General features: G+C 32.5%; 1 protein-coding gene and 1 long non-coding RNA gene across 2 annotated transcripts; one reads left to right on the top strand and one right to left on the bottom strand.

Annotated features, from left to right (window-relative positions):
- Nucleotides 1–2,415: 2,415 nt before the first annotated feature.
- On the top strand, nt 2,416–7,209 carry LOC145086406 (presequence protease 1, chloroplastic/mitochondrial-like). The gene is made up of 12 exons (XM_079024155.1): nt 2,416–3,178; nt 3,291–3,404; nt 3,499–3,702; nt 3,793–3,920; nt 4,087–4,276; nt 4,380–4,463; nt 4,552–4,649; nt 4,934–5,198; nt 5,307–5,469; nt 5,631–5,811; nt 5,903–5,974; nt 6,732–7,209. Exons 1-12 carry the CDS (start codon nt 2,570–2,572, stop codon nt 6,871–6,873), a joined length of 2,250 nt encoding a protein of 749 aa, XP_078880281.1. The 5' UTR covers nt 2,416–2,569; the 3' UTR covers nt 6,874–7,209.
- A 3,439-nt stretch (nt 7,210–10,648) lies between these two features.
- Nucleotides 10,649–12,118, bottom strand: LOC145090342 (uncharacterized). Its single transcript, XR_013701501.1, has 3 exons — nt 11,960–12,118; nt 11,613–11,762; nt 10,649–10,969 (listed from the first exon to the last, which is right to left on the bottom strand). It is a non-coding gene; the product is annotated as an uncharacterized LOC145090342 (long non-coding RNA).
- Nucleotides 12,119–13,192: the final 1,074 nt, after the last annotated feature.

Below are 13,192 nucleotides of genomic sequence, written 5' to 3'. Positions count from 1 at the left end.
ATTATTATTGTGTTTCGGAGAATTGTGAGTGGACTCGGTGAGTTGGAGCTCAAACTCGCCGAGTAGGATCGCGATTTTGGACGTGGGTTCGCATCTGGACTCGGCGAGTCCACGCTGTTTAATGAAACCCTAATTTCCGGGGTATGAGACCTATTTAAGGGGGTTTATGGCCGTCATTTGCGGCCACCAACCCCAGAGAGAACCCTAAAGAGCCTGTGAGCACTTTGTGAGAGAGAAGAGGAAGATCCTTGACTATTTGTGGGTATTTTTGCATATAGAAGAGGATCAAGGCAAGAGGAGACCAAAGGAGGTGCTAATCCAGTGATTTATGACATTAGGGACTTCATTTGAGGTATCCATTCGTTCCTTTCTCAGTCCTTGTTGTGAATCTTAGAGTTAGGGTTTCTTTGTGGAAGAGATCCATGGAGTAATTGGCCTTTTTTTGTGTTAGTACTTTAGATCTGGACCCAAAGAGGTCCAGAGACCCTTTTCCCTCAAGCTTTATGAGTGTTAATGGAGGCCATGAGCTTAGAATAGCATTCTAGAGATCATATCATCAAATAAGGCCTTTGGACCTTTGCATGAGCACCAAGATTATAACTTTACATGATGAATGTGCTTGGAAGGACTGGATCTAGGAGTTATTGGAACGGATCTGACCTTAGGAGTGAGTTTGAGTTCATGCATGGCATAGACTCGCCGAGTCCGATGAACAGACTCGGCGAGTAGCATGAAGATTGTCCACAACCACTCAGCGAGTGGTCTTGCCGAGTTAAGGGGCTAACTCAGTGAGTCAGGGAGAGTTAGAAAGGGTTGATAGGTGGACTGAGTCAAACTGGAACTCGCCGAGTTATTTTTAGACTCGGCGAGTTGAGTCGCGGTGGCCCCGCGATTCATGTCAGGTGGAACTCGTCGAGTCAGGGGAGTACTCGACATGCCAAGAGAGAATCCGAGGGAGTTAGCGAACACGTGTAGACTCGCCGAGTCGCTCTAATGTACACACCGAGTCCGGTCAAAGTTGACCGTTGACCGTTGACCAGAGTTGACCTGTGTTGACTTAGTGGGGTTAGTTAACCTTAGTTGTGAAAATGTTAATTAGAGATGTATTGTATTATAGGAGGATTATAGCTCGGGGAATCGAGTACGAGTGGGTTTAGGGATTTGCGAGCTATCGAGATACACGAGGTGAGTCTTCTCACTATACTTTACCTTGAGTAGGTAACTAGAGTTATGTGATACAATGCTTGTATGATATATATATGTGTTATGTGTTGCGCTGCATTATTCTTTGTGATTTATGTTGTGCATGTTTACAGAGTTAGAACCTGAGGGTTCATAGAGTTTGGGTGCACAGACCCACAGAGTTATAGCCTCGAGTGGCTAATATGTGTTATATGTGGTATTTTGGGGAACTCACTAAGCTTTGTGCTTACAGTGTTTGGTGTTATTTGTTTCAGGTACTAGTGACGACCGTGGGAAGGCACCGACTTGATCAGTACACACGCATGAGATTTTATGACTTTGAGATCTTGGGATTTTTGTATTACTTGGATTTAATTTCAAATATGGTTGTTTTATGAATATTAAGTGAATTATGTTTTATAAAATTTGAAAAAATTTGTTTTGAAATTTACGGTGTTACACTTGACGGCGAGTTAAAGTTAAGTTATGACAAACCTTGACGAGCCATGACGTTTTTCAAGACGTGACTATTTTATATAAATTAAAAGAGATAAATCATATAATTATTAAATTGTATCAAATATATGAAGTTTTTAGATATGTTATATTAATATTTAATATATAAAATAAAACAAAAACTCAATTATTTTAGGCCCGAAAAAAAAAACAGAAAAAAAAAACGAAAAACACGCGCCTTGAAAAAAACTCGCGCCATAACGCGATTGGAGTTATTTGGCACGCCTTGACACGTTATTTGGGTACCACACTTAATAAACCTGCTTTGTACGTTTTCGTAACGGCTACACCACGCTTTTTAGAACCATGGGTTTTAGCCACAATAATTTAGGGGTTTGACACTTTTAGTACCTAGATTGGAGTTTGACAATTTTAGCCATAAAAATTTCAAGAATTTACCACTTTTGGTCCATAGCATTTACCAAATGTGACACTTCAAGTTTTTACCACATTAGTTTGTGGAATTCATTTTTCGTATCCTTACATTCGATAATCTACTACACGACCATATTTTTTTCGAAACATTATACACACAAGATAGAAACAATACACAAGAAAAAAATCAAAGAAACACCAAAATATATAACAATAAAAAAAATATTCGAACCGTCGCGAAACGTGGATAACTTCTAGTTTTAATTAAAGAAGCATTTAAACACGAAAATTAAACTTTAAGGTGTTTTGATGACAATAACTTCTCTTTTTATTTGGTCTAACAAATCTCGAATTCCACCTCGTCTAATGAGCAGACAAATTATGAGGTAAAACCCTAACACACTGAACTCCTCGGCGAAACGCCGAAATCCTCCTACATACCTCGTCCAAAGCCATTCCCTCACCGGAGCCACCGTCGGCACCGCCTTAATCTAACATGGCTTCTCCTCTGAGAAAGTTCTTACTTAAAAGTTCTTCCGGTGATGTCATCGTCCGGCGTGAAATGAGGAGAGCCAAATCCGACTCTACCACCAAAATGCAGATAATGATTCGATCGTTCGAATCAATTGACAAAAACCTTCATTGGGAGCTTCCACCTGACACTCGTAAGATCGGCTTGCCTTCGACACGATCCTTGTTCACCGTGTTAAAATCACCTCATGTTCATAAAAAAGCAAGAGAACAATTTGAAATGAAAATCAACAAGGAAATGCTGGTTATGGAAACGAAAAGGCATGAATTACGCAAGAAATTATTCTGGTTAAAAAGGCAGCGGATCTTTGGAGCTCAATTTGAAATCCTATTTTCTTTCAAGACTCGATTGGATAAAGCACAGCTTCAGGAAGTTCTTCAGCCTGGAGCGAAGGATGTTTCTAAATACAACAAACTCGAAGAACGTTCTGTGATGAAGGCACTTAATTCTTTGGCACATGAAGGTTTCTATTCGGATGCTGTGGAGACTTCTTTGAACTCAGTTGAATCTTCTCTTCCAGCAAACAACACATCAGCGTTTCCTCAAGGGCTTGCGCTGATGCTTCGTTCTGTTGTAAGCTAAGCTCTAGATTTCCCTCCATTGAATGAGTTCTTTCTTTTATCGGTTTAAAAAAAAAACAGAACAACGTTTATCCCTTTCTCTGATTTTGTATTGTTCCTATCAGCCCATGGAACTTCTGAAAGCTAGAGTGGACAAGGAAGGATCAAGAGCTGTATCTACTCAATTGATAGAAAAATTCATTTTAAATAATCCTCATCGCCCAAATGTCGAAGCTCAGGTACTGCATAACACACATTTCGAGTTCTTGTGCGTCTATGGAAGACAGTTATGTTTCAGTTACACACATGCTAATGAATTTGTACTTTAATCAGCCTGATCCAGAGAAGGCTTCTCAACATGAATCAGTAGAGAGGTATAACTTAGAAAAACTCAAAGCAAGTATGACTGAAGAAGATCTTGCTGAATTAGCTCGTGTGACAAGCGAGCTACAACTGAAACCTTCTGCACCTCTAAAAGCTGTTCCAAGATTCTCTCTGAAGAACATTTCTAAAAAACCTATGCAAGTTCCATTAGAGGTAATATAGCCTCATCATATGCTGTTTCAAGTGCTGTATTCATTTTTGTACTTTATGATTTTTATGGAGCCTTAGAATTTGCAACTATAGGTTGGAGATATCAATGGGGTAAAAGTCTTGAAGCATGACCTCATCACGAATGATGTTCTGTATGCTGATATAGCTTTTGATATGAGTTCATTGAAGCCTGAACTTCTTCCTCTTGTTCCACTTTTTTGGTAAGATCTTCAATGTGTGGCTGTAATTCAATCCAAATACGGATGATATGTTGTCATTTAAAAAAAAGGAAAAAGTTTTACACTAGATAATAGATATTCCCCTGTTTTATATGCCAAATTCTAAGCTACATAATGTGAATAATTGTTTCACTACATTGATGAACAGTCGGTCATTACTTGAAATGGGTACAAAAGATGTAAACGCCCTTCAGCTCAGTCAAATGATTGGAAGGGAGACAGGTGGAATATCAGTTTACCCTTTCACATCATTAAAGCAAGGTTCAAAGGATCCTGTTAGCCAAGTAATTATTCGAGGAAAATCCATGTCAGCAAACACAGAAGCTCTATTTAACCTGGTATGCTCATTTTCATGGAAGTTTTCCCATGCAAAAGACGTAAATACCCTTATAAAAAGCTTGTCTAATCCATGCCTGGTTATAACTATTCATTGATTTGTAGATGACATGTGTTCTTCAAGAAGCTGAATTTACAAATCCAAAGCGTTTCAAACGGTTTGTCTCTGAAAGCAAAGCTAAATTAGAGGTATTTATTGGAGCTGTAGACTATTTTAGTAATCAGTTTTTATTTAGTGGTCTGGTTTTATAATTTTTTTTTAATTTTTTTTTTAAAGAATCATTTAAGGGAAGGTGGTCATGGGCTTGCAGCTACAAGGATGAATGCAAAATTAAACCATGCAGGATGGATTGCTGAACAGATGGGTGGTATCAGGTTTGTAAAAAAGTTGATGTGGCACTGGTTTTTCCTGTTTTCGCCATGTCATCATCCACGTGTACAATTATATTGACACGGGTTAAAATATTTATCAGTTTTATAAAGATTCATTTAAGTACATTGTCTTAATTGATAACAAAAAAAAAGTCAAGTAAGTTGCTGTATATGGTTTCATTTTACACATTCAACTAATCAATAGTTTATGTAACTAAAATCAAATTGTTATGTAAAATATTTATCAGTTTATTTATTTTTTTTATTAATATCTAATACAATTTCAGTTATCTGGAATTCTTGAAAGATCTTGAAGGGAAAATTGAAGAGAAATGGAGTGAAATTTCCATGTCCCTTGAAGAGATTCGCCAAACCCTCCTTTCAAAAAAAGGCTGCATTCTAAATCTCACATCTGATGGAAAAAACCTTAAAATTTCAGAAAAATACATAAGAAAATTTCTCAATTCTCTTCCAAGTAATTCCTCAGTTTCATCATCCATTTCAAATGCACAACTTCCATCAAACAATGAAGCAATTATAATCCCTACTCAGGTTAGTTTATCATTCATGTCTCTTAAGCCATATTAGTTTCATAATAATAATTATTATTAATATATTAGTTTTTGCCACTTTTTGGTGTTAACTTGTGATTATTTTTAGGTGAATTATGTTGGAAAAGCAGCTAATATTTATGAAAATGGTTATCAACTAAATGGGAGTGCTTATGTTATATCTAAATACATAAGTAATACATGGTTGTGGGACAATATTCGAGTTAATGGTGGGGCGTTTGGTGGCTTTTGTGATTTTGATACTCGTTCAGGTAAAATTACAAATATGCCCCTTGTGATTGATACTGATAATAGGATAACAACCTTTAAAACCCTAAACCAATTGCAGTTTTTGTATGGGCTCATTTTTTTATTCATTGCCAATTATGATGTTCTTAGATTTACCGTTTTACCCTTGTATTATTGCATACAGGTGTTTTGTCATTCCTATCGTATCGGGATCCTAATTTACTGAAGACACTAGATGTATATGATGGAACATCTGATTTTCTACGTGGACTTGAAATTGACGATAATACCCTTGAGAAGGCAGTTATTGGTACAATTCAGGATCTGGATTCATTCCAACTACCTGATGCCAAAGGTTTTAGTAGGTATGTTGTTTTTTGATTGTTTTTATAAAATAATTTTTTTTTAGCTAAGTTTATTGCCATGAAAAAAATGATGTTCATTTGTTTTTTGTAGTTTTTTGCGATATTTATCGGGAATTTCTGAAGAAGATAGACAAGCAAGACGTGAAGAAATATTTTCAACAAGGTAAAATCTTTCATCTTTTAAGATTGATTTTATATGTTTATAAAATGACATAAGAAATAATCTGAAAGTAAAATGCTTCAACAAGAAGAAACTAACAATGTTATAATAAAGGGTTAATCTCATAAAAGACGTTATATTTTGTGTTTTTTCCGGATTAAACCTCAAGTTTATTTTTTTCCTGAAAAAGATCTTGTATTTTTTCATTTTTTCCGAAAAAACCCCTCAACCTTCTAACTGCTTCCAAATAAACCCTCAACTTTTTTAGTTTCTCTCAAAAAAAACCCCCACATTTTACAAATTTTTTTTTGGAAAAAAATAACTAAAAGGGCCAGATCTGAAAAAATGAAACAATACAAGGTCTTTTTCAGGCAAAAAATAAATTTGAGGTTTAATCAGGAAAAAACACTAAATATAACGTCTTTTATGAGATTATCCCGGAAAAAAAAGATTAAAAGGGCTAAGATTGGAAAATGAAAAAATACAAGGTTTTTTTTCGACAAAAAATAAATTTGAGGTTTAATAACCCGAAAAAAAAAAAGATTAAAAGGGCTAGATCGGAAAAATGAAAAAAATACAAGGTCTTTTTTAGACAAAATAAATTTGAGGTTTAATCCCGAAAAAACACAAAATATAAGGTCTAAGCGATTTTGTGTTGCTATTTCTTGCTTTTAAACCTATTTTGAACATTTAAATATATTAACTAACAAAAAATAATTGAAATTACATTGCTATTTCATAACTCTTTGTTTTCCCAAAGGTCAAATGACTTCAAGGAATTTGCGGATATAGTTGACACTGTTAAAGATAAAGGAGTAATTGTAGCGATTGCTTCCCAAGCTGATGCTGACGTGGCAAACAAGGAACGTTCAAACCTTTTTGAAATGAAGAAAGTCTTATAAGGTTGTTCTTCCACACTTACATTTTTTTCACTTCTATATTTGAAGATTTAATTACATTGCTTTAAAAGAGAAATTTGGAAAGGACATTGCTATTTAATTTTCTTTTGTACATACATGGGGTCTAATATCGGTTTTGCCACACAAATTAGACAATTTTGTGAGTGATGACTTTAATGTTGTGTGTGGGAGTCTGATAAAATTGATGGTAATCAAGTTGAAGTGAGGTTTAGTTTAGAATAAGCGGTTGTTCGAATTCAAGTAGTTTCATGAAAGTTGAGCAAAATTGTAATTTTAAGGTTTATTTTGAAGTGAATTCTTGATATTTGTTTTTCCAAATTCTTGTATTTGGTTCTTTGTATCCAAATAGGAGTTAATCGACATAATAGAGATTATACTGTGTTGTTTGACATGCATTGATTTGAGACTGATATCAAATGCAAACCTTGCATCTCAATTTCAAAATTTTACTTGATTTGCTCCTTTGATGCACTCTTATAAAAAACCTCATTGCCTATATATTCCATTTTTAAACTTTATAATGCTACAAGTAATTCCAAGTTTTCAACATGAATATTTGTTATAAATTAGTCTACAATTTAGATGTATTTACTTTTCATTTGGCCATTTCTACTTCCATCTTTTAGTTAAACCCAAGAATAAAGTAATCCTTACCTTTTACTTCCCATTCCAACGAGTTAATCGACTTTAAACATGTATATGCTTGTTATTGATGTTTACTTACTCAATTTTCTTTTAAGTCAAAGGAAACTAACCGAAATAAGCATGCGCTATAGTGTATTTAGACCTGACAATCGGGTTGGGTTCGGGTTGACATGTCACGGGTTGGTATGTCAAAAATATAAATTCAACCCAACCCATATAATATATGGGTTGGCGAGTCACGAGTTGGTGGGTTGGAAACCTCAATCCAACTCAGCCCATATAACCCATTTAAGTATATGGATTCGTGCTTCGTGGGTGCAAAAGTTAGTGCGTCTAATCCAATCCGTATAACCCGTTTAATAAATAAACAATGTATTTTCAATAATGATGTTTTTTCAACATAAAGTCATAAAGTGATTTAAGTAATTAATATAAAAAAAGGGTTTTCAACATAAATTCATAAAGTCATTAACATCCAAATAAAATTTAAAAATGAAAACATTCATACAAAGTGGATGTGTTCTTCATTCATACAAAGTGGATGTATTCTTCGTTCGTGGATCGTGAGTATCTAAAATTGGAAGACATTTGTTTTTTTTCTTTTTTGATTAGGGCACCACGAACGCATACTAGTTACATATGAATACGAAAGGAAATCAGATTTCATTATATATATATATATATATATATATATATATATATATATATATAATAAATGAATATAATTTTGTCATATGTTAATCTCTAATGAGTTTTGACACTTGTTATTTTGTAATATTTTTTTAAATAAATAATATCCATATGTCCATTTATTTTTATTTATTTATTTATTTTTTCATATTTTAAAATTAAAAAGCCACATAACACTTATATTTATATATGTAAAATATCAAATATAATAAATATTATACTAAATTGCATATGTTCCTTCATTCCTTATTTCAAAATTTTATTTTAAAAATACTTATTATTTGCATTTTAATATTTAATTTTTTTTAAATCAACCCATGTAATACACGAGTTTTACACCTAGTATGTGTGTGTGTATATATATATATATATATATATATATATATATATATATATATATATATATATATATATATATATATACGGGTTGACGAGTTGACCCGCGAACCCAAATAAGTAACCAAACCCAACCCATGAAATAAATGAGTTGTCGGGTTGATGGGTCAAAAATCTCAACTCAAATCCGTCTAATTTCGGGTTGGGTCAATGTCGGGTTACGGTTTGGGTCGGGAGTTGCCATCCCTAAGTGTATTACATTGTTTTTCTTGTAGATTTCCTCAAATTAACCTCAATTTTTTTCACAAAATCTGCTTCAAAATTTGACGTTTAACATGATTTTAACTTAATCTTGATGTTATCTTGCACATAGTTACTTTCCTAGTCTAGCCACTTTATTAGGAGTGTAATCCAGTCAAGTACTGATAAGCTTGAAACTCGACTCGATTAAAAAACTTGAGTTTGACTTGAGCCTTAATTTCAAACCAGAGCTTGTCTTGATTAGTTATTAAGAAAATAAAGTCACATTAAATTGTAAAAAAAAACGATTAAGCTCGCAAGCTTGACTCAACTCAGTTTGATTATGCAAATTTGAATAAAATAAAGGGTAAAAATGTAAATACGACTAAGCTCCATTAAGCTCGTGAGCCTCACAAGTCAAGTCTTATAATACGCCGGCTCGACCTGATAATATAATCAAGTAGATCGAGCTTGGGCTAGGCTCGTCTCAAACTGAGTCGATTTCGATTACTTTTCGAGTCAGTATCGAGTTGACTCAACATTTATTGTTTTTCAATTTTTGGGCAACCAACTATTTTCCTTTGCCATTCAGGGGTAACTAAGCTAAGAACCAAAATGACTTACAACTTCATGTGTACATGTCATAGTCTACCTTTAAAAGCGAAACAAAAATCAGCTAGTTATCTTTGATTGTAGATGAGTTCACTTGTTAGTTACCCTTGAATAATTGCATAAACTGAGAAAATGTAATAAACTAGGGGTAGCACCCCTCATATGATGCTATGGAATTATGTTTAATTATACATAATAGTGTATTTTTGGTTTGTAAAAACGAATATTCATAAAATGATTTTTACACATTTTTGCAACCCTACTGCATGAAAACAAATATGTAAAAGAAATTGGAAAACAAATTTGTAAAAAGAATATATCTTGTAAAATTGGATAAGAAATTGGCCGAATTCTGTATTTTGGTGATATTTTGTATTGAGATAAATTACAAATACTTTTAGTTGAAGTTGATGATTATGATGATTACAATAATTATTTTTGAAATCGGACAATATTTAGGTATCAAAGAAAATGACATAGTTTTAAGTTTAAGTAACTTCGACGGTTCGACCGTTCGTAAAATATCATATTTCAACGATATAAAATACAGAAAACATATAATACTCTAAAATAAATGAAATTGTTACATTCATATTTATACCGAGTATCACGTAACAAAAGTTATGAAAGAAAACCAAAATAGCTTGCTTAAATTATTATAAGAAAAGAAAATTATTTAAGTTAATCAAGGGTAATTTGAAAAAAAAAAGTTGTTGCGCGTTTGGAGTAAGGTCCCGTTTGATAATTGCTGACTGAGAAAGTGCTGACTGGGAAATGTCTATCTGGGTAAGAAATCCTGACCGAGTAAGAAATCATGTTGTTTGATTATACATCTGATTGGATGTGCTGACTAATGACAAATGACCATTTTACCCTCGTTCTAAACCAACATCCTAAAACATTAATATTTAAAGTAATTTATCATAACTTTTATCATGATCAAAAACAATTTTAAACATAAAACAATTTTCTACTAATGAAATCAACATCATCCTAAATAATAATAACACAATTAGGTACTGTTTGGTAGATGAACTGGGTGGAACATAACTAGATTGGACTGAAAAGAACTGGACTGGACATGACAAATAATTTGTATAGCGTTTGGTAAGATTGGAATTGAACAGAACAAGTTGTTTGAAACTTTTTGGTAAATATAGAACCGGACAGAACAAGATGTAAAAATGACCATATTACCTTTTACAAAAAATGTTAATAATAACTCTATTTGACATACATAACTTCAAAATTAACATTTTTATTAAAAAAAAATTATTTAAAATTCTCATATTAACACAAGTTCTTTTTTTTTTGAAAGAGCCTATTGCTTCAAAATAATAAAGTTCTAACCCAAATGGTTACCGAAATCCGTCATTTTAAACATAAAATAACAATCTTCAATTGTCTTCTTCCTAATCTTCGCAACAAAATGGTTTGGTAGTTGCATCCAAGCTATTCCACCTTAGTAACAAATATATGTTTTTTTTTTGTAAAATTTAAACAAACCCGCATGACTTTTGAAGAAGACAACTCCATGGTCTTCAACTCTCCATATCTACAAAGTTAAAAAAAACAAGTAAAAAAGAGCATTCTATTGATTTTAAAGAAAGACATTTGAGGGACGAATATGGAAGATTTTTTTTACCGGTATGGGAAAAAAATAATATTAAAATAAATGAAATGCTTGCAAGAGGTTGGAGAGATACAAAAGTTAATAAAAACAAAAGAAAACTACACAAAACAAACAATGTACTTAACCTCAATAACAATATGTTTTCACCACCACCATCCAAGAGCAACTGAACAATTAATGAAATCTTCCAACTAACAGGTAAAAAAAACTCAAGGGCAAGTACAAAAGTTCAGGGGGAATTTCGTCCGAAATTGAGTATCTACAACTTGAACCGGGCAAAATAACATAAACTTGAGTATCTACTAAACTAGGCAGCAAAAGTTTGCTTATTTCAGCCTTCTAAGAACCAACGATGATGTTTATCATAAACTGGAGAGGAACAAAAGCTTAGGGACAATTTGGTCAAAAAAATAGAACACATTATCAACATTAACAAAGAATGTTTAGCCTCCTAAAGTTGATACTACCTTTAACTGATCTGAAGCATAACCAATAACATCTTAAGTCATATTCTAACATGTTCCTTTTAATTTTGAGAGATGCATATTCTGAAGTTCAATCATACCTGGTGATGATAATAATCAGCCGACACTTATAAGAATTCAATGGCTGGAGAAGTCATATGGCATCAAATCGAGGATGACGAATCGATAATCAGTTTGTGTTTACAATGGATTGAGATGATTATACGAAATAGTTCATTAGATTTAACAATCTGCATCAGAAAAAGAACAAGGAAAAATCAAAATAAACAACAAATCAGCAAGAAATCAGAAGAAGAACAACAAAAAATCTAAACACAAACAGCAAAAATCGGAACAGGAAAGGTCTATTGAAAAATCGGAACACAAACATCAAGAAATCGGAAGAGAAACAACTAAAAAAAGGCAACCGAGAAGAGGGAAGTCGTACCTGATGAGAAGATATATTCGATCGGTACAGATACAGTGGCTGAAATCGCCGATCGGTGGGGAGAAAAGGTTCTGATCATCGACCGTTGAAGAGAGAAGATCCATATGGAGGCGCTAAACTTGAACGCAGGGGCAAGGAAAGGCAAGGGTACTTTTGGGAACTTTCTCAGTCAGCAGATATCTCATATCTTTCCCGTCTAGATCTAACTTACCGAGTCAGACATGTAAAATCTGTTTCCCAAACAAGAATAGCTGACCGAGTCAGCAAAAAGCGTCTGACCGGGCCGAGTCAGACGTATATCAAACAGGACCTAAGTACGTGGGAACAAAAGGAAAATAAAATACATACACGATGAAGGGTTGAGATTAATTCGAAGGACGATTATAATTGATAATTTTACTATTCATCAATACTTTAACTTACCCATAAAATTTCATTCCTAAAATATAAAACTATACGAATCCCCGCACGTTGCGCAAGAATAGAATTATATAGTTAAAATAATAACTTTTACCAAATTATTATTTAATATTTCTACTTTAAAACAAAATGTTAGTAGTAAAGTAAACATAAACTTAACATATTAGTTTTATTAAACATTATAGTTTAATTTTTAAGTCATTGTGATATATGCAATTATTTGATAATTTTATAAATCGTTTAAAATTGTGTAAATTATATATCAAATGAATGATAATATAACGGGTACATATGAACAAAAATATGAACTGCAACTTTTAGTAACATAAAAATAGAAAAACATATATTATAATATTTGTATTAAAAAAATATATATACAACGAATAATAAAAAATATGAAAAATAAACACTATAACTTTTAATAACATAATAACACTAAAACATCTATTATAACATTTATATTAACTCTTTATATTTAAATCACAAATCTCTTCAAATACATTAATGTTTTTAATGAGCAAAACTTTACAACCTTATAAAAGAAAGGAAAATAAAAAACTATTAGTGATTACTAATTAATAATCATAAGTTAAAAACTCTTGAGTTGTAACTAATAAATATATATAAATTAGAAAACTTTTGAGTTCTAGTGTGAGTTTCAAATGAATGTGGTACTTGAAAATGTATTATTATTATTATTATTATTATTATTATTATTATTATTATTATTATTATTATATTCGTCTAAATAATTGGTTTTGATGCATCATTTTAATCCCTTCAATTATTAAACATAAAGATATTTAATTATAA

The sequence above is a fragment of the Lactuca serriola genome, chromosome 2 (assembly GCF_051521515.1).
Source record: "Lactuca serriola cultivar US96UC23 chromosome 2, Lser_US96UC23_V15, whole genome shotgun sequence".
In the NCBI taxonomy this organism is placed as follows: domain Eukaryota; kingdom Viridiplantae; phylum Streptophyta; class Magnoliopsida; order Asterales; family Asteraceae; genus Lactuca; species Lactuca serriola.
The sequence above is the reverse complement of the archived record's forward strand: the minus strand, read 5'-3'. Positions and strand labels throughout refer to the sequence as shown.